The 23,224-nt window shown below is 60.9% G+C and overlaps 4 protein-coding genes across 4 annotated transcripts; 3 read left to right on the top strand and 1 right to left on the bottom strand.

Moving 5' to 3' along the window:
* The first annotated feature begins 627 nt into the window (after positions 1-627).
* Positions 628-7,443, top strand: CHLRE_06g278165v5 (uncharacterized protein). The gene is made up of 16 exons (XM_001697961.2): positions 628-931; positions 1,209-1,337; positions 1,764-2,006; positions 2,223-2,464; positions 2,704-2,880; positions 3,058-3,231; positions 3,367-3,462; positions 3,706-3,805; positions 4,021-4,102; positions 4,256-4,325; positions 4,501-4,718; positions 4,925-4,982; positions 5,163-5,193; positions 5,419-5,533; positions 5,840-5,978; positions 6,187-7,443. The coding sequence occupies exons 1-16, from the start codon at positions 856-858 to the stop codon at positions 6,442-6,444; spliced, it is 2,208 nt and encodes a 735-aa protein (XP_001698013.2). The 5' UTR covers positions 628-855; the 3' UTR covers positions 6,445-7,443.
* Positions 7,444-7,497: 54 nt separating this feature from the next.
* CHLRE_06g278164v5 (uncharacterized protein) lies at positions 7,498-11,863 on the top strand. The gene is made up of 13 exons (XM_043063107.1): positions 7,498-7,686; positions 7,872-8,102; positions 8,278-8,564; positions 8,841-9,011; positions 9,158-9,331; positions 9,502-9,591; positions 9,705-9,799; positions 10,019-10,175; positions 10,355-10,587; positions 10,769-10,838; positions 11,001-11,031; positions 11,177-11,432; positions 11,652-11,863. The coding sequence occupies exons 1-13, from the start codon at positions 7,632-7,634 to the stop codon at positions 11,824-11,826; spliced, it is 2,025 nt and encodes a 674-aa protein (XP_042923812.1). The 5' UTR covers positions 7,498-7,631; the 3' UTR covers positions 11,827-11,863.
* A 12-nt stretch (positions 11,864-11,875) lies between these two features.
* Positions 11,876-16,057, bottom strand: CHLRE_06g278163v5 (uncharacterized protein). The gene is made up of 5 exons (XM_001698039.2): positions 15,686-16,057; positions 14,492-15,496; positions 14,030-14,158; positions 13,564-13,689; positions 11,876-13,273 (listed from the first exon to the last, which is right to left on the bottom strand). Exons 2-5 carry the CDS (start codon positions 15,366-15,368, stop codon positions 13,023-13,025), a joined length of 1,383 nt encoding a protein of 460 aa, XP_001698091.1. The 5' UTR covers positions 15,369-15,496; positions 15,686-16,057; the 3' UTR covers positions 11,876-13,022.
* A 3,927-nt stretch (positions 16,058-19,984) lies between these two features.
* Positions 19,985-23,126, top strand: CHLRE_06g278162v5 (uncharacterized protein). The gene is made up of 8 exons (XM_001697963.2): positions 19,985-20,105; positions 20,257-20,346; positions 20,450-20,471; positions 20,644-20,873; positions 21,002-21,151; positions 21,319-21,709; positions 21,829-22,007; positions 22,144-23,126. Exons 2-8 carry the CDS (start codon positions 20,283-20,285, stop codon positions 22,437-22,439), a joined length of 1,332 nt encoding a protein of 443 aa, XP_001698015.1. The 5' UTR covers positions 19,985-20,105; positions 20,257-20,282; the 3' UTR covers positions 22,440-23,126.
* The last annotated feature ends 98 nt before the right edge of the window (positions 23,127-23,224 follow it).

Raw genomic sequence — 23,224 nt, 5'->3', positions numbered from 1 at the left:
CTACTAGCTTCCTGTGCCGGATTCGGTTTGGATCCCGGCGGGACGAGGCCTGTCCCGAGGCCGATCCCGAGGCCTGTCCGCCCCCCGCCCTTCGATCCGGTAACGATAATAGCTCCGCGGGTTTCCCCGTCTTAACTGAGCATGCATTTCTTGCTGGACAACGGCAGTGTGGTCATCCATAGTGCATTGGGAGCTAGTCCGCCAGACACGATTACGGTACAGGGCAAGTTCCCGGGCGCTTCCCTGCTCAGTACTCAGCATTACCGCATGCAGTCATGGATATCTCTTCATGGCCCCATAACGCTCCATTTCATTTCATCAACTATGGTAGTGTTGTATGGGGTCGCCACACATGTTAAACAATTGTGTTTGCAGCCTCGGCTGGGCCAGGCTGGGCAGCGGTGAGGGGCGGTGGGCGGGGCGGTTCGTACGTCGGGCTGTGCGCTCGGAGAACGAGGGGCCGCGTGTACATGAGGTAGGATCATATATATGATGCAGCAAAACAGTGCATGTGTAAGCTGCCTGGAGAGAAATGCGCGCGCATGCAAGGACGGTTGGCCCTGACAGCAACCTGGTGTTTGCGAGCACCTGGGCCTCAACATAACCAGATATTGCATTATTGGATATGTACCTTCGTTCCAGATGTCTGCACTAAGTGAACTTGGGTTGTGCATTGCAAACAATGAGAAGGAAGTCACCGAGTCGGACTCAGTAAGAACATTATACAACTCACAAACCATAAACTCTGCTTCCTGAGACCCAAGAAGATAACGTTGCGCAAGTGCGTTTTTCAACAATCTGAGACGAGACGCTTCGCCTTCACAGCGGCCCTCTGAGTGTGCTTTAGCAAAGAAAATGGCTGGGGGCAGGTACATCTCGTTCTTATGGGCAGTGCTGTCGCTGATAACAGTACTTGCAGTGGCTGAAGCGGGTAAGAGCCGAGTTTACGAAGTGATTCCGACGGCCTGGGGTTACGTGCCTGCTTTCTATGAAGAAGTATCGAATGAGAGTCCAGGGGATGTGCTGAAGCTTCTCGATAGTGCTGAGCCAGTATCGCGAGACTCGGGGTGCAAGCGCGCTGGCACGTTCGTGGCAACATCGGCGTATGCAGCTCAACGGCAGCCAGCCACCCGTCCACCCGGGCCGATTGCATGTGCCTCTGCTCCTGTCGGCTGTCTAACCTCAGTGGCTATGTGCACGGCCTGCAGACCTAGCATCATGGCTACACCGCCCGCCCCCTGCGTCAGCGCGGCGCCCTCCGCCATCCCGCCACCGGAAGCCGCCGCCATCGGCGGTTCGGGTTGACCCGTTTGTGCAGCTCAACGTCACAGTGACAGGCAAGTCGCGCGACGCCCAGCGGATTCCGCTTTGCATTTGCGTTCGCAGCTTGCACCAGGGGTCCCTGCCCGCGCGTTGAAGGCGCTTGCGTGCTGCCGCCGGCTGTCGCGGTAGGGGGAAACAAGCGGAAACCATCCAGTGCTGGGTCGCCCCGGTTTGAGATGGTGATGGATGGGCGCGCGCGGTGAACGCCAGTGCAGCAGCCAGTACCCGGCCATGCTGGGTTGTGCCCCACACCCGCGCCCACGGCCGTCCCTGCTGCGGCCGTCATCCGGAGGCACGCTACCAGTCCCAATGCACGGCACACCGTTCCGCCTCCACACCTCCCCGACCCGCAACTCCCACATCCTCCCTCCCTCTCGCACGCATACACGCGCACGCTTTCCTCGTTTTACCCTACAACACCCACGCACACACGTTTGCAGGCGAACTGTCGCTGGAGGCCGTGGACCCCGACCTGACCGCGGGCCAGGCCACAGACCCGCTGGACAGCGTGGCGCCCGGCGAGGTGGTGCGGCGCCTGGTGGAGCGGGTGAACGAGAGCACCAGCGTCAACACACAGGTCGACTTCGACCCGGAGGCGGTGAAAGGGCTGGTGACGGGCGACGTGGTGGAGGTGCCGCTCACGCTCACGCTGCCGCAGTCGGTGGTGGACCTGCTGCAGCTAGGTGAGAGTGCGGCTGCGGGGACAGCAGGATGTAACAGGGGTGGCTGCCTGTCAGGGAAGGTGTGAGCGCCAGGGATGGTGCAGTAGCGTGCAGATTGGGGTTGATCATGGTGGCTGAAGCATGCCCAAGCGGCAGTGTGGTCCCTGGTGCACTGATGGCGCTAGGCGCGGCCTACCTTGTCTCCACAACCCTGCCCACAACCCACGGCGGCTGCAGACTCGGGCAGCGGCGGCACGGGCCAGCACCGGCGGCTGCTGGGCGACGAGGTGCACTCACTGCGGCGGCAGGCGCTGGAGATGCACGGCAGCCGGCGCAGCCTGTCCGACTTCGTGGCGTTCCAGGGCCGGCTGCAGGACCTGATTCGGTCGGTGGGCGCTGCGGGCGGCCAGGAGGACATCGTGAACCTGGTGCCCACAGCCGCCGCCGCCACCAGCACCGGCAAGTCGAACTCGGCCAAGGTGCGTTCGCGGGCGCGTGTATTGTAGAGTGCATTGCAGTATGTAGTGCGTGCAGGTGCAGCTTTAGGGGCACAGTAGTGGCGGCACGCAGGCAGTGGGGTGAGCAGGCGCGCCGCCAGCCTCCCGGCTGCTTTGCCCAGCACCGGGCCGCAGCCGGTTTCCTGGTGAGCTAATGGTTACCGATCTGCCCTGCGGTGCTGGCAAGAATGACACTGTTCAATCATTGCGTACACCCGCAGGATCTGATGATTGTCGGTGGCAAGCCGCTGAACGTGACGTCCGTCACTTTCGTGTTCACCAGCAGCAGCTGCAACCCCACCCGTGTTCCCCGCACCATCAACTACGACTGGGTTTCGTCTCGCTGGGACAACTCCACCACGCCCGCCACCTTTACAAGCCTGAGCCGGCAGCACGACGTGAGCATAAGCGGGGTGGCTGGCCAGTCCCCCCCCCCTGTACCAATCCTTGCAACCCCCGGCCCTTCGGCTCCTGAACCCTTGCCGCGTCGGGCTTTTCGTTTGCCGGCGTGTGACCTGTCAAGGAATGTTCGCACGTGTGTGGCCTGACGCGACATCCCGCCACCGTGCGTGCAGATCTGCTCCTACAACAAGCTCAACTTCGTGCGGGTGATTAACAAGGTGTATGGGCCCATCGAGATCCCATGCACCGGCAGCCAGCCCACCAAGGGCAAATACGACCTCAACACGGGCTGCTCTGACCCCGAGATCTGGGGGCTGTGGGACTTTGCAAAGTCCTGGCTGGCGAAGGTGCGGCCACATACCGAACAATACCGTACGCATTAGCTCCAGATTCAGTTTCACCGGCTACCGTACCACGAGTATAAGTTCGTGACGCCTCGCGTGCTGTTGTGTACTTGTCGTGCTCGGTTTCTGTGTACGCAGAATGACCCAATCATGTCCAAGGGCCTCTTCGCGGTGCGCCGCAAGATCATCGTCTTCCCCTTCTCCAAGGGCTCCGGCTGCGGCTGGGCTGGACGGGTGGGTAGTGTCGATTGTTGCCCTTGTAGCGCCGTGGGCGCTGCAGCACGTCCATGTGCAGCGGCAGGCATGTATTGCAGCGGCGCAGGGGATCGGGAAGTGGCAAGCAGGGCGGCGGTCTGAGCCCCCGTGCGTTGTGCGCTGCAGTGCATTCGGGCTGCTACACAGGGTGCCGGGCACCAACTGCATCTTTGCCACCGCTGCCACAAACGTCCCCACGTGCCACCCGCTCCAACCGTGCAGGCAAACGTGGGCTGCTCCAATGGCGGCGACTGTATGACGTGGCTGGCCCCTGGCGTCACCGACACGGTGCTGGACATGGGCACCGTCTTCCACGAGCTTGGTGCGTCCGTGTGGTTGGTGGTGGTGCGGGCTGGTTGCGGCGGGTCGAGCAGGGAGGTGGAAGGACGTGGGGCGGGCACATGGAAAGGCCAAGTGCGCGGGGTGGTGCTCATCAGGTTGGCATGAAGTTACTTGTCACCTTGCCTACCAGTGGCCTTCAGCCTTGCTCACAACAAGCCTGGCATGCTGCTTGCTCGCGTGCGCCCCCGCGCGCAGCCCACAACATCGGCCTGGCGCACTCGGGCCGCCGCATGTGTGACGCCACTGGCACGTGCGCTGTGCGCGAGTACGAGGACCGGTGAGTGCGGGGGGTGCAGCGCGTGCGCATGCGGACATTGCGGGGGTGGGTGGGGTGTTAAGTTGGGCTGCTGGCCACATGCAAGGATGAAATAGTTTCAGCTGGCCACTTGTCCACGATGCATCACAACTTGCCTTTTGGGCACACACGCAGGACGTGCATCATGGGCATGGGCTTCCCCACGGACAACCAAAAGAAATACATCTGCACCAACGCGGCACAGGTACGGCGGCTCTGACTGTGTGCCTTGTGGCCTTGCCGCCTTGCGGCGGCAGCCGCTGCAAGCCCATCCCCCCAGCACAATCCGTGTATGCGCCCACCGCACGACACGCACTCCTTGCATTCCAAGACCCTGCCCACGCACCCTCCACCTGACGTTTTCCTGCGCCTCCCCGCAGTCCTACAAGGCTGGTTGGGCATCGCCCCTGGAGCAGAATGGCAACTCGCCCTTCAACGGCACTTTCACCTACGACGCCGTCACAGGCGACTTCAACGACAACCCCATCGTGCTGCCCGCCATGGGCGTCACCGACAAGAACCATCTGCGCATCGTGCTGGATCAGACAGGCATCGACCGGAACAACGCGCGGCAGCGCGCGCTGTATGTATCCTACCGGTGAGCGGGCGAGGCCGCGCTAGCTAGCGGGTGTGCGAGGTGGTATCGCCACCACAAACCGCAACGCGTCCAGGCCTTACTCTACAGCCGCAACCGAGCCTGCGCTAGCGCTGGTTGAACCTACTCTGGCGTCGTGTGCGTTTCCTTCAAGCATCTTCGGTAGATGGATGGTGGTGGCGCGCTTGCGTTCTCATTGCCGTGTGCAGGGCGCGCGTCCCAGGCATTGAATACGACAACGGCCTCAACAACAACTACCACCAGAGGGTACGACGCGCGTCGCGGGCGTCGTGGACGGGCGCGTGCCTTGCGTGCCTGCACATGCGTGATGCCGATTGTGTACCTTCATGCTGTGGCCACCTGCATCTTGGGCAGCACCGCGCTCTTGCAGCCTGACTTCTCACGACACTGCCCCTGCTGTGCCCACCCACCCCACCGCACCTGCAGGTGTTCGTGCACGAGTTCAACGAGACCGCAGGTATGTGTGTAGGGGGGGGGACTTGAAACCAATTCCAAATCAACCGAGACCCAGAACCAGGGGATAGCCAGTTTCAAATCCAAATGGGGGGGGGTTGCTCTACCGTCGCTTTGTCGCACGGAGAGCCTTGGCACTGCCCTGCTGTCCTCTATCCGGCCGGCACTGCCAGCACGCCCCTCACTAGCCACCCACGTGTGTGCTGTGCCCCCGCCCGCTGCCCGCCAGACAACAAGCCCTCGGACCAGGACAACCCGCCGCTGATCATGGCGGTCCTGGACGTCAAGGGTGCGAACGGCCGGCCGCCTGTGATCGGGGACAGCTGGGGCGCGCTGCCGGACAGGTGGGCCATTGGGGGGGCGAGGTCCAGGCATGACGAGCTAGGAGGGAGTGGGTGCCGGGGTGGTCGGGCTTATCTACGGCGCAGATAAGCGCTGACGCGTCAGCACAGAAGGTGCGGGTTTGTGCAAAGAAACAGCGGGCCTTATGTTACGCACGCGCACATGTGCATTGGAGCGCGCGCGCACACTCCTCTCACGGCCCTACCGCACGCACAGAACACACTTGGAGTTTCCCAGTCTATGGTACCGAAGACACAAATACACACACAGGGTTCCTTCATTGTGTTCTCTGGCACGCGTGCGCACAGGTACACGTACACGGCGCCTCCAGGCCTGGGGCGGCTGGTGATCCGGGTGGTTTCCAAAACCGCATCAACTGCCTCGCTGCAGCTGTGCCGGGCGTTGGTGGACGTGGAGCAGGGTGATGACTTGTGCTTCAATGGCAAGGTGCGTGGCTGCGGGGGCGGGACGTCGGGTCCGGGAGTGACAGGGCTGCGGGGGTGGCCGAGCCGCGTCCCCCGTCATGCGTGCGGCCCCTCATTGGCAAACTTATAGCGTGGCTGCGCCCCATCGTGCACTTGCGCGCCATTCCGTTACTTAGCTGCCTGTGCCCACCCACCCACCCTCTCGTCTGGCACCTGTCGCATGCGCACAGGATGACGACTGTGATGGGCTGACCGACGATGAGGATCCCGACTGCACCGGTGACGTCCAAGCGGTGGCTAGCTCGCCGCCCCCGCCACCCGTACGCATCTTCTCATCGCCGCCCCCGCCGCCGCCCTCACCCTCGCCGCCGTCACCGCCGCCGCCGCCGAAGCGGCCACCGCCGGCTGGCAAGAAGAAGTCGCCGCCCCCGAGCGGGTCGACGTCCTCACCGCCCCCTCCCAAGAAGCGCCCAAACAAGGGTCACTAGTTGCGGCGAAACGCTGTGTTCCATACAAGACAACGGAGGCAGTGTTCTTGTTATTGCAGCTTGAGCGTCAAGAAGTACAATTAATGCGTGGCGACAGGTTGCGATCCCAGGCGACAGCAGGTGTGAGCAGCAGGGCAGCGTGTATGAGAGGCAAGGTGGTGCTGACCGCACCGAAGAGCAGGATGCATCATTCGCTGTACATACACGCCAAGCCGTGCACGTGAAGTCGTTTGTGTCTGGCTAGCTGCTTAGTAATAGGATGAGGCGCTACGGCTCAGTGTGAGCTTGTCAATAATGGGCATGGGCACTTGCACTGTGTCTGTGAGCGGAAGTCCGCTGGGGAAGCGGGTGTCCGTGCGCCAATCCCTTTTAGCAGGCATGCATGGACAGCAGACTGTAATTTTTATGCAGTGATGCACTGTGAGGGCGATCGGGCCGGCTATTTGCATTATAATTGATGACAAGCGCCGCGGGAGAGGGTGGGGTGCGGGGGTGAAGGCGGCGGGAGTGAGTAGAACATGCCACGCCCGCCAGACACGCTCATCGCCTGTGATGGAGTGTGACCTTGCTTTCATCCCATGTGTTCAGGTTGGTCATATATTTACTTGTGCGAATAGGTAGTGCTACGTGTAGGGAACAGGCTCTTGGCTACCTTGAGCCAGCTTTCTGTACCAAGATGGCTCGCGCGGGTGGCTTCCTGCTGCTAACAGTGCTAGCGATATGTAGCATGGCTGCTCATGCTGGTGAGCACTTACTAACTAGGCTGGGTCGGGCATTCTGTCGCGCATTCCCGGACAGTCACTGTCACTCAAGTGGATTACGCCTCTAATTATGATTCGCGATTGAGTGTACATAGCCACACTGGTGGAGATGGTTGTTGCATCGCGCTTGCGCGAGCGACTGGCAAGTTTGTCAGTGCTGAAAGGACTTCGCCACTGGTTCCATGCTAAACCATGTTATGGACACGATATGCTGACTATGGCTGTCTTTATACATGATCACGGGCGTCCTTGCTGTGCAGTGCCTTCATGGCTGACGCGCCCGCCACCAATTCGGCGCTCTCCTCCTTCGCGCTCTCGGACACCTGGTCCACAGCCGGAAATAGCACCGTCGCCTGCTCCGGAGCCACTCAAGCAGGTCTCGGTGACCGTGTCAGGTAGGGACGTCACGCGGTCACTCTCTGGGCGATGGCCGAGGGCCCCGTCTTCCCTACGTTCCAAGCAGCGGGAGCCGCGACCAGATGTGCTGGGGCTTTGTGGACAATACAAAACTTACTGTCTCGTTTCCTGGCGGCTCTTGCGAGACGCCGTTCCTCGCAGATTGGGTTTTCCCGCGTTTGTTCTCAACGCACGGGCTCAAACCTCGCAACCCACGCTCGCAACCTGCGCTACTCACCCCGGCTTCCCCCCACCTACTCCGCATGGCAGGCGAGCTGTCGATTCAGACGTTCCACACTCCCACCGACCCGAACGCGGACCCCTACCAGCTGCCTCCCCTGGTGGACAACAGCTACCGCCTGGTGGACAAGACGGAGGACGGATCCAAGTATGATACGGCTGTGGACCTCGAGGATCACACCGGCCTGATCACCGGTGACAAGCTCACCACGGGCCTGACCCTGGAGCTTCCACAGAGCATTGCCGACCTTGTGAATGCAGGTGAGCAGTGCGATAGCCACACAGTGGCGTGGGGCGGTGGGGCCGCACCGCATCCTGAACTGGGTGCCGCAGCACCGGGCCCCCCTCCTGGCAGCGAGGCTGGCTCCTGCTTGTACGCCGCCGTGCAGGCGCCGTCCGACTTTTGCCGCGCTGCACTCCGAACACATGCATGCAGAGCTCGGTGGCGGTAACGGCACGCGCCGTCGCCTGAGCGAGCAGGAGCACAGCCTGCGCCGCATGGTGCTGGAGTACCACAACACGGAGCGGAGCCTCAAAGAGTTTGTGCAGCTGCAAAGCCTGATCCGCGATGTTGCGGACACACACGTGGAGCGCGGGCGGCGGCTGCAGGTCAACTTGAAAGACCTGATTGGCGCAGTATCGGGCGCCGGCGGCACCCAGTCGTTCGTGAACCTGACGCCGAAGGCTAAGAAGACCACCCGAACTGGCGCGGGTGGTGCCAAGGTGCGCATGGGGTGCAGAGGCGGACGGGGAGTTGCGTAGCGTGGGGTAGAGTGGTGCAGCCAGGTGCAGCATCACCAAACTCAGCTGAAAGCTGGATGCGGGTGATCAGCGTGTTGGGGCGTGAGGCAATGGCAGGCGGCGAGCGCCGAGCGGTTCGGGGTCATGAGAGCCTTACAATACACGACACGCAGCTGTTTATTTGTGTATTGCCTGCGTACCGCACGCGGGACTCGCATGTAATCATGGTGGCCCCGCAACTCTCCTGTTGCCTCGCAGGATCTGATGATCGTGGGCGGCAAGCCACTCAACATCACGTCCGTCACCTTTGTGTTCACGTCCTCTTGCCTCAAGCCGCCGCAGTACATCAACACCGCCTGGGTGTCAAACAACTGGGACAATGCCAAGGCCGCATCGCCCACCGCCCCCACGCTGCAGCGCTACTACGATGTGAGCCTGAAAGCCCATGCTCGCATACGCAATGCATAGGCCAAACTGTTGCCTAGGCCCCAGACAACCCAATTTGGCTCTGCATGTCACTGTACAACCGTGCTGTACAACTGACGTGGTGGCTGGTGTGCTTGGCCTGTGCGCAGGTGTGCTCCTACAACAAGCTGCGCTTTGAGAACAGCATCAACAAGGTGTATGGGCCCATCGACTTCCCCTGCCAGGGCTCCTGGCCCACCAAGGGCAAGTACGACATCACCAAGAGCTGCGCCGACCCCGAACTGTACGGCGCGTGGGATGCCGCCAAGGACTACCTGAAGAAGGTGCGCATTCGGTTTGTGATGGCATGTGTGGGATGTGTGCTTAGAGAGGCGGCAGTCGCCTGCTTGCTGGCCTTGTATAGGCAGTAAGTGGACAGCGTCTTATGAACTGAAGGTGTGCGTTGCGTCGTGTGCGGTGGTCGCCTGACTTGCTGGCTTGTTATGCTTTGCAGGTGGACCCCGATACGTTCAAAATTTTGGATGGCATCCGCCGTAAGATCTTCATCCTGCCCTTCCGCCCTGTCTGCACCTTCGGCGGCCGCGTGAGTAGCCATGGATGCGCGCTGTAAATTCGGAAGACGGGAAGTCGACGACCAAAGAAAGGAAGACGTGTCTCATGTTATGTGTCGCCGCGCTCTTTCCCCATCTTTCACAGGCAAACGTGGGCTGCCCCGGTGGCGGCGACTGCCTGACCTGGATGACGTACGCTGCTGAGAACCGCTTCATCGATATGTCAACCGTTTTCCACGAGTGAGCCGATAGCTCGATCGCTGGATGCTGGAGCCGCCGGGATGCCGGGTTCATGTATCCACCTAGGGCTGCAGGCTGTGGCGGGCTGCCTACTGGCAGGCCCTGCTTGGGTGCGATGGGACAGGGTGGTGTGCATGTCGCGCAGAGCCTTCCCGGCTCGCCGCTGGCTGCTTACCTGGATGGCCAGTCACTGTACTGATGTTGCCGCTCTCTGCACAGGCTGGCACACAATATTGGTCTGTCGCACTCTGCCCGCAACGTGTGCGACGGCAAGGGCAGCTGCGAGGTGCAGGACTACGGCGACAAGACCTGCTTCATGGGCTCCGGCTATCCTGTGGATCCCACGAAGCAGATCCTGTGCTCCAGTGCGCCCCAGGTACGAAGTCATTGCTGATGCATTCGCCGCGGCTCCGACACTTGACATGCATCCCAGCCTGCCGGGGGCCCCACACCTGGACACGCAAACCTGCATGCATCAGCGTAGAGCTGGGCGGTGCGGTGCTGCGTCATGCTGAGCGTCGGCTCTTCCACACATGACACGCGGTGGTCCCGCAGGGCTACAAGGCCGGCTGGATTAGCCCCATGGTCGACCCCTTCGCCGGCGCTGACCAAACCCCGACCACTGGCGAGTTCAAATACAGCGACGTCCCTATGGGCCAGAACTCTACAGTCCAGCTGCCCGCCATGGGCGCCACTGACAAGAACTTCCTGCGTATCATCTTGGACCAGAAGGGCATCACGCCAGTCAACGGCCGCAGGCGGGAGCGCGCCGTGTTCGTGTCGTACCGGTGAGGCGCCCGTGTGTCGCCCACGTACGCTCCTGTGCCTCCCACGCCGTCGGTGATTAGGCCTCGCCGCATGCAGGCCATCGGTGCTATGCTTACAACTGTACAACTGTCGAAGTAATGTATCTGGCTCTCCCGTGACCCACACCCGTGACCCCGGTCCTGCCTGCTCGCCTGCTCGCAGCTCCGTGCTGCCCAGCACGCACCCGAACTACCTGTACGATAGCGGCCTGTCCCCTGACTTCAACCGCCGGGTAAGCGGTTGTCCGTCAAGGCGCATTTGCGCTCGGCCAGTCGGCCATTTGTTGTAGCTCAAGCCTAGTTGTTTGATGCGCGGGGTCGCACTGGCAAACCTGATAGTACCTACGCCTGACTGCTGATGCTGTTTGGGCTGGTGCGGCGTTGCCTGCTTGCAGATTTTCATCCACGAGTTCAACGAGACCGCAGGTACGGTTGGATTGTTCCCCTTCGCACCCCCACTTGCGTTGCTCATTCCCCAAACACCTTTTGACTTGACCCGCTTAAGCTCAGATGACAAATGCTAAGCAAGTTACGGGACATGATGCCACCCTTACCTTTCCTGGCACCACAGACAACAACCCCACCGACGACAGCTACCCGCCGCTGATTCGCAACGTTCTGGACATCATCCCCGCCACCGGCAAGCCCAACACCATTGGCGACGGCTGGGGCGCTCTACCCAACAAGTGGGAGTACGCCGGCAGCCAGGGCCGTCTGGTGCTGCGCGTGTGGAGCAAGAGCCAGACAAACGCCACCATCAGCCTGTGCTTTGCCACCGTCACGACCGAGACGGGCGATGCGTGCTACAACCAAGTGGATGACGACTGGTGAGGTGCCGGGGCGCGCTGATGCGTTTGTAGGAGCCTGATGCTTTAGTAGATTCCACAACCAGTATTACCCAAGGAGACAAGCCTCGTGCCCCTGGGCCCTGGCCCTCAATTTAGCTCATTCAACCCCGCATCACACCAGTGTCGATATCTTGCACGGCCTTTTCTTATTACCGTATTTACTTTCTGACGAGTTTAACTCCCTCCTGTCCCCCTCAGCGATGGCCTCATGGACGACGACGATCCGGATTGCGCCGGCGTTGAGCAGCCGCAAGACAAGAATGATCAGCCTCCACCGCCGGCGCCCATCTTCAAGGCCCGCTCACCTCCTCCCTCCCCGCCCCCGCCCTCGCCTCCTCCCCCCAAGGGCAAGCGGGGCCGCCGGCAGGCGTAAGCGCCTGACGGGCGCAGTGCTGCTACACCTGAACAAAGGACACCCGCGTCGATTGAGACGCGCTGTATGGGTTACGACCGGTATGGCCAAGCAGCAGTGTTGGTTGCGCGCGGCTTTCCTGAGGTGGCAGTGACATGTATGGCATTAATGCAAATGCGGATGTCGGGATGACATTCGAAGTAAGCGGGATGACATTCGAAGTAAGTAATCGAAGTAAGTACTGCGTCCTACACCCGCATAGAAAGGCTGGGTCGTGTCATGGAGTGCGAGCAAGTGCAGGCCAGTTGGCACAGCCAAACAGCACTGTCATTCATGCGCGCATCTATCGTTTCATCGCAACGGGATTGTGTACTTTGGGTCTCGAACAGGATGCGCAAGTGCGCAACGGGCTTTGCGCAACGTCCTGGTCGTGCTGGGCGGACATGAGCAGACCAGGGAGCTGTCTCCATGTTCCACCACTGTAATTCATTCATGATTTGCAAGCTCTTGCACATCGGGCGCCCTCAGCACGATGGCACCTAGGCACCACGGCCCACATCTGCCACGTCAGCTGATCACAATCCGGTACAGTTATGCCCACCGCCAACAGGCACTGGTATCACTCGAGCCAGATCGGCCTTCATCGGCGGTTTCCATGCTCCCTTGACCCCACGCCCAAGACTCTCAGCTGAAAGTTTCAAGATGATTGGCCCGGAAACCCCACAGCAGCACGCCACAGCAGTGACGCACAGCAAAATGGCGCTCCCTCAACATATGAACCTCTTCCCCCACTCACGTGGACCCCTTGCATGATAGTGCCGCCCTGCCCTGCCCTATTCTGCCTGAGTAACAGGCACTGCTCACGTCCCTTTCCGCTCTAACCCACAAGGCCACGACAGCACTGTTTCTTCTGGGAACCTGAATGTCAATGGTTCTGGTTCAGGACACGTCAAAAGTCAGGACGCTCCAGCGCGGTACCCATGCGCCTTCCCTTGATACCACTCATGCTTCAAACGCTCCGGCCCAGCGGCAACCGCTTAATCTGCAGGAGTCCCCCTCCCAACACAAGCAACACCCGCCCGCCCGCCATCCAACTCAACACCGCCATAACACCCCACTCTCAGACACCCGCACCGCGCCCAGTACTCATGCGCCTCTCCACCCCTGCCAGCCTCCACCAACCTCCGCCAGCCCTCTCTTCCTCCAGCCCTGTCCGCCTACTTGGGCGCCACCTTGTTCAGCGCCGCCGCCAGCACCTCGCAGGCCGTGTCGATCTCCGCATCCGTCACCACCAGCGGCGGCACCAGGCGGATGACGTCACCCTTGCCGGCGGTGATGGCCATAACACCCATGTCGCGCGCCGCGTCCACCACCGGGCCCGCCATCATGTCCAGCTGGACGCCCACCAGTAGGCCCACGCCGCGCACCTCCTGCACGTGCGGGTTGCCGGCCATGGTGCGGCGCAGGCCTGGCGGGCAAGGGAGCGGAGGAGGGAGGCGGCGGGGCAGTGCGTGAGCGGGGAAGGGATCGCCGAGTAAGGCCAGGGGGACATGGGAGTGGGCAAGTTGGGCGTGTTGAGGTGCACTGGCGCAGATGATGCCCAGGTTGCAGTGCGAAGCGCGTGGCCTCAGCACGGTGCTTGCTTGAGCATCGCATCATGCGCATGCGACGCGTGCACCGACACCCCGCGACGCAGCACACGCAACGGAGCAGCTGTGCACAGCAGCAACCGCATTCCGTCAGCATCCTCCGGCCCACCTGCGCGCAGGCGCTCGCCCTTGGCCTCCACGGCCGCGAGGAAGGCGGGGCTGTTGATGATGTCGAACACGCTGCACGCCACGTGGCAGACCAGCGGGTTGCCCGCGAACGTGGAGCCGTGGTCGCCTGCGTGCGGCGTGTGGAGCGGGGTAGTAATTGCCAGCCCAAACTAAACCAAACCAACCCAAACTAGCCGAGCACAGGCAGAGGCGTCAGTTGCGAGCGATGGGGGGAGCAGGTGCAGGGCGGCGCGTGGAGGGCGGCGGGTGTCAGACCCCGCAGATCACAGCAACAGCAGGTGAGCCAAGGCTTGCCCATAACGCCGTGAAGGCCACCTAGCCCTCAGGGGCTACGCCCCGCCCTGCGTCTACGCCCCCCCGTTTGGTTTAGTTTGGGCTGGTATCTACAACCCCCTCCCCCCCCCCGCCCCGCCCTTGACCTCCACCGAGTCCCCAGCCCCACGCACCCGGCTTCATGACGTCGGCCACATGCTGCTTGAGCAGCACGGTGCCGATGGGCAGTCCGCCCGCCAGCGGCTTAGCCAGCGTCATCATGTCCGGCTCCACACCGAACAGCTGGTGACCCCACAGCTTGCCTGGCGCCCAAGGGACGTGACGTTCAGGTCAGTCAGCACTGGCGGTAGTCGTACTGGCGGCGTCGCAGTCCTGCGGGTGCCCATCCGTTCACCCGCCTGCGCTCGCCTTCAAGGCCTCACTCTCGCCTCCAGCCACCCAAATCTTAAACAGCCTCCCGGGCCGCGGCCTTGCCATGGGGCAACGCCACGCCACGCCGACACTCAGCGGCCATACGGTAACTCTGCGGCCGCGCCACCCAAGTCCTTGCCGCATCGCTGTTTCACCCATCCCCGCCTCCTCCTCCCACCTCTGCCCCGTAATCACCCGCCCACAAGCCCGGGCCACGCCCGCACCTGTCCGGCCCAGGCCGCACTGCACCTCGTCAAACACCAGCAGCGCGCCCGCCTCGTCGCACAGCTGGCGCAGGCCCTTCAGGAACGCCTGCGTGGAGGGCGTCACGCCGCCCTCGCCCTGCACCGGCTCCACGAATACCGCCGCCGTCTTGCCCTTCTTGATCACCGCCGCCGCCGACTCCAGGTTGTTGTACTCCGCGAGCTGGTGGCCGGGCATCATGGGGTAGAAGGGCGTCTTGTACTGCTCCTTGTACGTCAGCGCCAGCGCGCCCATGGTACGGCCGTGGAAGCAGGAGGTGAAGGACACCAGCTCGTACGGCGCCACTGCGCCACCGTCGTAGGGATCGATGCCGGCGCGCACGCGAGCCCACTTGCGAGCGAATTTGATCGCGCCCTCGTTGGCCTCGGTGCCGGTGTTGCAGAAAAAGGCCTTGTCGGCGAAAGAGTTCTCCACAAGCCGCTTCGCGAGCTCCACCTGTGGCTGCGTGTGGTACAGGTTGCTGGTGTGCGCCAGCTTCTCAGCCTGCTCCACCAGCGCCGCGTACCACTGCGAGTCGGAGTGGCCCAGTGCGTTGACCGCGATACCCGCGGCCATGTCGATGTACTCCTTGCCCTCGACATCCCACATCTTTGCGCCCTTGCCATGCGAGATCACCACCGGCGCGCGGCCGTAAGTCTGCAGCACGTACTTGGACTCATCGGCAATGACCTGCTTGGTGAAGGCTGCGTCCTTGGGCGTGGGCTTGCTGCTGGTCAGGCCCTTGAACAGGCTAGCCGGGTTGAAGGTGAGCGCGGCGCGAGGCGCCACGGCCAGCTGGCGAGCGCGCTTCGGCTGCGCGGCGGCGGCACGGCCCTGGTGCTGCTGTAGTTGAGCCATGGCTGCTGGGAGGAGGAGGCTAGGCTAGCGCGGAGCGGCGCCTGCTGGGGCGTGCGGCGCTGGGGGCAGCTGCGTGGGCGGCCTGGGGCCGTCAACCCTATACTCACGTCGATACACTCGCCGCAGACCTGCGCAAGCCCACATTGCACATTTATGCACTTCAATGCTGTACTTTACTTCCCGGAACGTGAGGTATGCAGGATACCAGCAAAGCCATCCTCCATCAAGCCCTAGGGCCGCCCCAACACAAGCCGCTGTCCATTTTGTCAATCCATTGTTGCCACAGCTATGCCTGTATGACTAGTAACATCACTTGCCGCTCAAACGGAGTCGCGCCGACGCTGCAAGGCCTAGCGCTGGTGCCTTCTTTCACGGCGCGCTGGCAACTGCAGAAATGCAATGGGGCTGTGGATCGACAGTAAAAGTTACGTAGTGCGAATGATATAACATGGAGAGGAAGCCGCACGCGATGGGAGTTCGGGCACGTGAGCGTGCGATGGGGCCCGAGACCTCCATCGGGCCCGACCCTCCCGTTCAGCGTGCTTACGTACAATGGCGACAACTGGGGAATGATGTTGCAACTTACAACGTTATCATCGTTCGCGTCGCCTGGCTCAGCGCCACGGCTCGTGGTTGCCCACAGCGCGCTTGTCTACAAGACTTTGCCTATTTGGTCATACGCCTTTCACTGAGACTAGGGCGTCTTCGCCTATTGATTTGCTGGCCCCTGATATGGCCACGCATGCCATGGGATGTGGACTCCCACAGCAAAAGCGACCGCCAAGCTGCCACTGGACAGGCATGTGCCCGGATGTGAAATGAACCCTGCTGCTGGACTATCTATGATGCCCGCTATACGAGGTGCGTCTAGGTGTGAGAGACAGTGGCGAGGGGTGGTGCGGGTGTACGCACGAACGTGGCGCCGAGCCTACGGCGGCAAAGTCGTCTGGGGTCTAGGGGTGGTGCACGGCTGTGGGGTGCTGTGTGGCTCACCGGGCCCGCAGTGGTATCGGTGGGCTCCTGCAGCGCTAGGAAGCTCCACAAGTTACCGTAGGCGCCGAGGCTAAACAAGCCAGCCCACAGAGCGCGGAATGTTGGGGTTTTCACTATACCACAAGCGGCAGCGATGTTCACATCAAACCCACGGCAATGCGCGCTCCGTAAATGTTGCATCGAAGAAGCTACCCGAGCCCATGGATAAGGGTGAGTAGTCAAAAGCAGGCCTTCGTTCACAGTGGCCCAAGACGCAAAGCCCAGAGCGCCGCGGCATCATCCGTAAACTTACTTCGGGCACCCCCGTGCCCATCGGTTCAGGGTACGGCAGTACGTGGGCCATAGGCACTTTCACTCTTTTACAGCGAAGTATAATTGTGTATCAGTTAGCTCTGTTGGCCTATACCGCCGCATGGTAATCCCCTTGGAAGTCCCTGCACGCGAGTGCGGAAATGCTGTGCGGAAATGCGGTGCGTGGTGCATGTATGCGACATGACAAGAAGGGACAGGCCGACCAAGCAAGGGTGCCCCGCGTGGTGTAAGGAGATGCACTCTGAGACTCCCGCGGATTCTCCTCCTTGTCTGACCGATATCACAACACATGAAGTGCTGTGTCCAGGATCTCCTCTAGGGCCATTTTAGGCCCGATGAAAGTCACAACACCGTCCTCAATTGTCAGGTGTTTATAAACACCATTGGTTCTAGCGGCTGGGCTGTTGCGCCTCGCATCCGATAGCCCCGGGGTCTGTGGGCCAGTTGCCATGTTCATACAAGGGACCCGTTGGCTCTGGGCTCACCACCGTCACTGACGCGGTTGGCGCAAGGCTGTCTCTGGCGGCCCGTCCCGGCTTGGAGCCGACACGGCTCGCTCGCCCCCGGCTCTGTGCGAGCCACAGCTGTACGCCTGTACGCCTACAGACAGGTTGCAACAGGAGCAGAGGCGCCTACAGATCGCAGGAACACAAACGTGGAGTCACGGACGGCTTCCAGTAGATTTGCATGGCCGCGTGAGGCTGGGGCACGGCTGCGTGGAGTGCTAAAATGCCGTTTGCAATGGCGCCAGATTGCAGATAATGATCAAGAACAGCGTGCAGTGGTCCTGTGGCTGCCCTCAGTTGGGTCCGTACATGCGCTAGAAAGACTGATGGAAGGAGAGTGCCGCACCTCAATTCCGTTCAATCCGTAGTCAGCCGTGATGGGTGACTTGGATGCGGAGGTCAGTGTGCCAGAGGGAGAGAGAGTGTGCGTGTGAGTGTGTTGATAAGAAACCGATACCCGGACGGCACCGGAGTTACTTACGGATACCTACCAATACCGAGTGTGTGTGTGTGTGTGTGTGTGTGTGTGTGTGTGTGTGTGTGTGTGTGTGTGTGTGTGTGTGTGTGTGTGTGTGTATGTTAGGAAACACGATGTAAGGGAAACGCAGACTGTGTGACGTGCCATGCTTGAGCGGTCGCGCGCGCGGGAGTTACCCGGTATACTTAGCCTGAACCGACCTGTCGAGCCGAGGTCCAGCATGACTTACCCGCAAACGCGCAACCACGCACTTAATGTAACCGTGGAACAACCTGGAACCTTCCACCTAACCTCGGGTAGGGACGCTGCCACACGCCCCGAGCGTGCAAGCCCATGCTTGTGTCGAAGTGCGCTGCAGTCCTAGAGCCCGATCAGCCCGCCCGAACCCTGATGTCTCACCTACAAGCAAGGCAGGAAATGGCAATAGCAAAGGGAGGCCAGGTGTGTGCATGTGTGTGTGGCGCGTGGTGGTGGTGTAGTGTGTGTATCAGTGTATGTGCGTATGCAGGGGGGAGTGTGAAGAGGGGAGGGGGAAGGGCGAGGGGAGTGTACGATACTTTGATCCAGTCCCATTGTCCCAACTAAACCGAGACCCAGCCCGTGTGGCCGTGTCACACGCTGGTGCCTGCTGACAAACGCAGAGATGCCACCACACGAGCCGCCAACCCGAAACCAAGAGTGACGCAAGTGAAGAGCAGCCCGACTGGCACGTACGGGGCCATGTCCGGCCACCCATCATTGCGTGACAACCGTGAGGGCCAGGGTGGTAGAAGCAGTGGGGAGGGGGGGTTAACTTTGAACCAATCTCGTAAGGAAACAGTCGCGCTGGTGAGGGGGGGGGGTTCGTGGGCACGTGAGGCGGTGTTACAGGGTAAGGGAAGTGATGAGAAGTTGAGATTGTGGGAGTCCCGAGAAACATGTTAAGCCCAGTCCAGGCGCAAAAGATACATGGAAACGCCCACGCACCAAAAATTACCCAGCCCCTTTCTTAGTACCATGTATCCTCATGTACCAACCGCGTGTAGAGCCTGGTGGCTACACTACCCCTGGCCGGGACGTCCAGGCCCGGTGGGGGGAGAGTGTGGGAGGAAGTTCTGACGGCCCATATACCCTTATGGAAAGCCCCAGCTCGTTATCAGGGTGCCCCAGTGCCCCTGGGTGTGCGGATGAGTATTCCCAGACCCCAAGACTCGTGGTGCGACGTCAAGGCATGAGCGCGCGGCTGGTATAACGCCGGAGTTACTGAATCGAGGCATCGCTGACTTGCTGGTAGTTTGCTGACGTGGGGTGTGGAGTGATGGTCCCCTGGACGGGGTTATTAAGAATGCGGATCTTACAGAGGGGACAGTCCCAGCACCCGAAGACGCCGAGCCATCACATGCTATCAGGGCCCAACTTGACTCCACCAACCCCGACTTTGCTGCAAACCCTCCCGCGGTCAAAAAGTCCGTGTGACTCCGCGCACAGTGAGTCCTAGCCAAGCCTCAACCCGCCAGAGCCCCACCGCTGTGCCTCAACGCCACAAGCCTAGGCACAGGAGTGCCGGGAATCGTCCAGGGGGGGATATGCCATATCTTCACCCAATTCAACAGAGGCGTCGCGTTTCCCTCTGGAAGAGTGGTCGGCAGGACCTTGGGCAGGACAAACAGCTGGCACAGCGCGCAAGCCACGCATGGCGCCCAAATCAAAACCCTTTCAGTGTGGAAGCTGTCCTCAGGGCGTACATGTTGAAGGGCTTCCGCAGAGACGCACATGTAAACACTTTAAGCAGCTTCTGTTCGCGTGCAAAAAGGTCGCCACGAAAGTGCAGGAGACCCTTCGGGAACGCTCGCGTGGCGCATGGCGGGAAGCTCCCGCGCCCCGTCGACTGACGAACAAAAACCGGAAAGTAGACAAGCAACAATGCCCGAAGTGACATCTAAGCAGCCTGGATCGCTAGTAAACGTCTGTGACTGGCCGTTTTCCGTCAGCCCTGATGCTGCGGTTACCAGATGGCGCTCCGCTTCTAGTGCGGCGCTTTTGATTGTCCGCGACGCTTCAAGCTGTTAAGCATGGCTTCATGTTCAAAATGCAATTTATTGCGGCATCATCACGCGCGGGTAAATCAAGACGCGTTGCTTGATTCGCAAGGACTTCGACGTAAACAGCGCCGATTTGCGTCGCTCTCACGCTAGTAGCAATCAATATCGTTACATGTGCTTGCTTCGTGATTAGCTGGCGTTTGCGCGCAAGCGCTGCAAAGACGCCCACCGTGCCGTACACCCCCCTGGAGCGCTAGCCTCGTTTGTTTATGGCGCCTGACTCGTCTGCAGGTGGGCTAACGCTTAGGCTGCACACACACAGTCAGGCGGGTATTCGCAGCGCCATTAGTCGCGCGCGTCCCTAGATATCGCCCCGGTGTCTCCGGAGGCTTTACCATCTTCCAGTCGAGACATCAGCCGCTCTGACGTGAGTTAGTCGCGGTCCAGACGACTTGAGCTTCAACTAAAGGCTGCTAATCACTGTCGGCAATCAGTGAGACAAAAGGCGACGTGATAATAACGTAGCTGGCACGCGCAAGGGTCCTGATTCGCAGCCTTTCCTTGGGCTTTGCCTGCAGTGAGCCGCGCGGTCACTCGTCGCGCAATGGCTTCCAAGTTTCTGCTGCTGGCGCTCTTGGGCGCCTTGGCGGCGCTTAGCGTGAATGCAGGTGCGTAGCGCAGTTCTGCGGCCTTGGTGGCGTTTTGGCCGACTATGATCCCCTTCTCGCCTCACCACCCTGCTGTTCTCTTGCTTCCTTTGCTTCATTACAGGTCGTGTGGACGCCACTGGCCGGTGAGCCGGGGTTGCTGTCACGGCACGTCTGCTCCGAAGCTCGCTGCGTTGTCGTCCGTCGGCTGGGTGGCGGGCCCTTTTATAGTCGAGCTCTATAATAGCGCTTGAATCTTCCTCTACTGTTCCAGCCCAAATAATTTATTATGATTGCCTATTGATTTCCGTTGCGCAGGACGCTTCTGCAAGCCAAGCCTCCGCGGTTCCCTTACTGCCGCTGCGATGACCGCCTGCGTGTGAGCCCTTGGCGCCTGAAGTGGGACGGCTACCTGCAGGGCGTTGCTAACAACGACTGGATCTGCTTCAAGGTCTTCACCAACTTCACCGACACCCGGTGCACGGGGCCCGTCGACCTGCAGCCCGCGTGCTGCAAGCCGAACCTCTCGAAGCTCGAGTTCGATGTTGGTGAGATATTACATGACTACTATTTCACACTTGGGCAGTTGCGTGGGGTTTAGATGGCCCAGTTCGCACAAGTGACCCGGCTGGCACTGACACTTAGCTCCCACGCGTCCTCTTCCCTCTTACCCCAGCCCCCGAGTGCAAGGGTACCTCGAACCGTGCTCTGATCAACAAGGACGTGACCGACCTGAAGACCATCGCCGTTGAGGTGCTGGACAATGGCCGCGCCATCCTGCGCATTTCTAAGGGCCTTGACTACTCCGCGGCCACGCTTCCAGCTGGTGAGCTCCAGATCAGTTATCTGCGTTGCGGTCCAACTCATCCCTAGATATGTAACCTAGCCACCCCGTGTTTTGGCTGTCATTGTTCGTGTGAAATACACAACATCTTGTGTTACACGCTGTGCACTGCCTCTGACCCTATGCATATATGTACTGCTTCCTTGCAGGCGGCCTGTCTGTGTGCGTGAACCGCCTGGCTGGCCAGTGCACGATCAGCGAGCTGTTCATGTCGCCGACCTCCGTGCAGTACGCCCTGTTCAACTCCAAGAACTGCTGCCCCACCGGCGTCACCGGCCCCGGCGGCCCCACCTTCCCGACCCCCGTCTCTGCCCCTCCCCCGCCGTTCCGGGACCGCCCGGTCGCCTCCCCCTCGCCTCCCCCTCCCCCTCCCCCTCCTCCCCCGCCTCCTCCTCCCCCTCCCCCGTCGCCTCCTCCTCCTCCTCCCCCTCCTCCTCCTCCCCCTCCCCCTCCTCCTCCCCCCTCTCCTCCTCCCCCCTCTCCCAACCCGCCTCCCCCCAAGGGCCCCTCTCCCACCCCCAACAACTTCCCTTACTGCAAGTGAGTAGCCTGATGTCTAATACTGGCAGCTGATGTGAATGCTTCTCTAGAACATGCATCGGTCTAATCCAGATGAGGCCGAACTGACTGGATCTGGTGCTGTCCTTCTCTGTACGCAGCTGCGCCACCTACGGCCGCAACTCTTTCCCGTGGCGTGTCAGCGTTCTGAACAAGACCACCACCGCCACCTCTGAGCGCGTGTGCCTGAAGCTGTACGTTGACCCCGCCGTCGCTGCCGTGTGCAACAACAAGTTCGGTTGCTGCAAGCAGGGCCTGCAGAAGATCGAGCTCGAGGCCAGTGAGTACTAGCAGATACGGCGCCAGCGGGCGACCCACGTACTAATCGCATGGCTCTGGTACAATCTAACCGCTCACGGGCATGCCGAGTAGTTCTGGTATTAACCACGCATTTTTCCAACCTCTCACCGCCGCAGCCTCCACCGTGCCTGGCCAGTGCAAGGGCTCGATCACCCCCTTCACCCTGACCGGCACCACCGATATCAAGAGCTCTTTCCTGTGGGACTCCACCCGTCCCGTCCTGAAGTTCACCAAGCTGGACCTGTCCTACGACCTGGGCGTTGCCGGCGCTGCCCTGTGCTTTTCCCTGAAGGGCCCCGGCTGCACCCGCCTGAACCAGCTCTGCGTGTCGGGCAAGCAGTGCCCCACGGCTGTGTTCAACGGCCAGACGCCGTACAACACGTGCTGCCCCTCCTTCTACCTGGACGCGTAAAGCGCGCTACATCAGCGAGCGTTGCGCGCGAGTTTGGCTGCTGTCACGGAGCGACTATTCTTCGGTATCCGTTGAAGCGGCTGCGTGCTAGGGGCTTGTGCGGGTCGTGCGTGCTTACGCAGTGATGTGAAGACGGAGGGGAGCGGCCACCTGTCGCCCCTCTTGTCTGCTTTTTTGCAGGGCTCATGTTGGGCAGAGATGACTTGACGTGTGCGTGCGAATTAATCGTGTGCGAGATGGAGAGGTGACGGGACTACACATGTGTGCTGGACTCGCTTTTACACAGGAGCTTACATGTGCCTGTTGCGAAATTCTGCCGGTGCAGAGATGACGCTGATACATACCGGAATGACTTGTTTGCGTGGATTGTGTGGTTTGTCGTTTGGTGTGTTCTCTGAAGGTCAGAATACATCACTAGAATGTGCTCATCATGATAATGCGTGCCATGCAAACCTTAGCGCGACGCCAAGAGGGTCAGTATCTCCAGCCTCGCTGCTCGGTTTGCCAACCATTACACCCTTCGCATCGAAGAGTTGGCTCGGCAGCAATCTGCCTCTTCTCTACCTTGGTCTGCCAGAGCAGACGCTTCTTCTCTTGTATGGGAGGTATTCTATCTGCCGCAGTTCATACGGGCAGCGGCGTTACGCGCAGAACTCGCTTGCAGGCTCTCTGTAAGGACTACTGCGTCTCGACCTTGTTCGCCTCTTCCCTACCTAGTGTCAGGATTAGCGTACTGGAGTTTCTGCCCAACCGCGCTCACTCACCAGGTATGCGCAGGTCGGATT

The sequence above is a fragment of the Chlamydomonas reinhardtii genome, chromosome 6 (assembly GCF_000002595.2).
Source record: "Chlamydomonas reinhardtii strain CC-503 cw92 mt+ chromosome 6, whole genome shotgun sequence".
NCBI lineage: Eukaryota > Viridiplantae > Chlorophyta > Chlorophyceae > Chlamydomonadales > Chlamydomonadaceae > Chlamydomonas > Chlamydomonas reinhardtii.
Note: the sequence above shows the minus strand (reverse complement) of the source record. Positions and strands in the feature narration are given on the sequence as shown.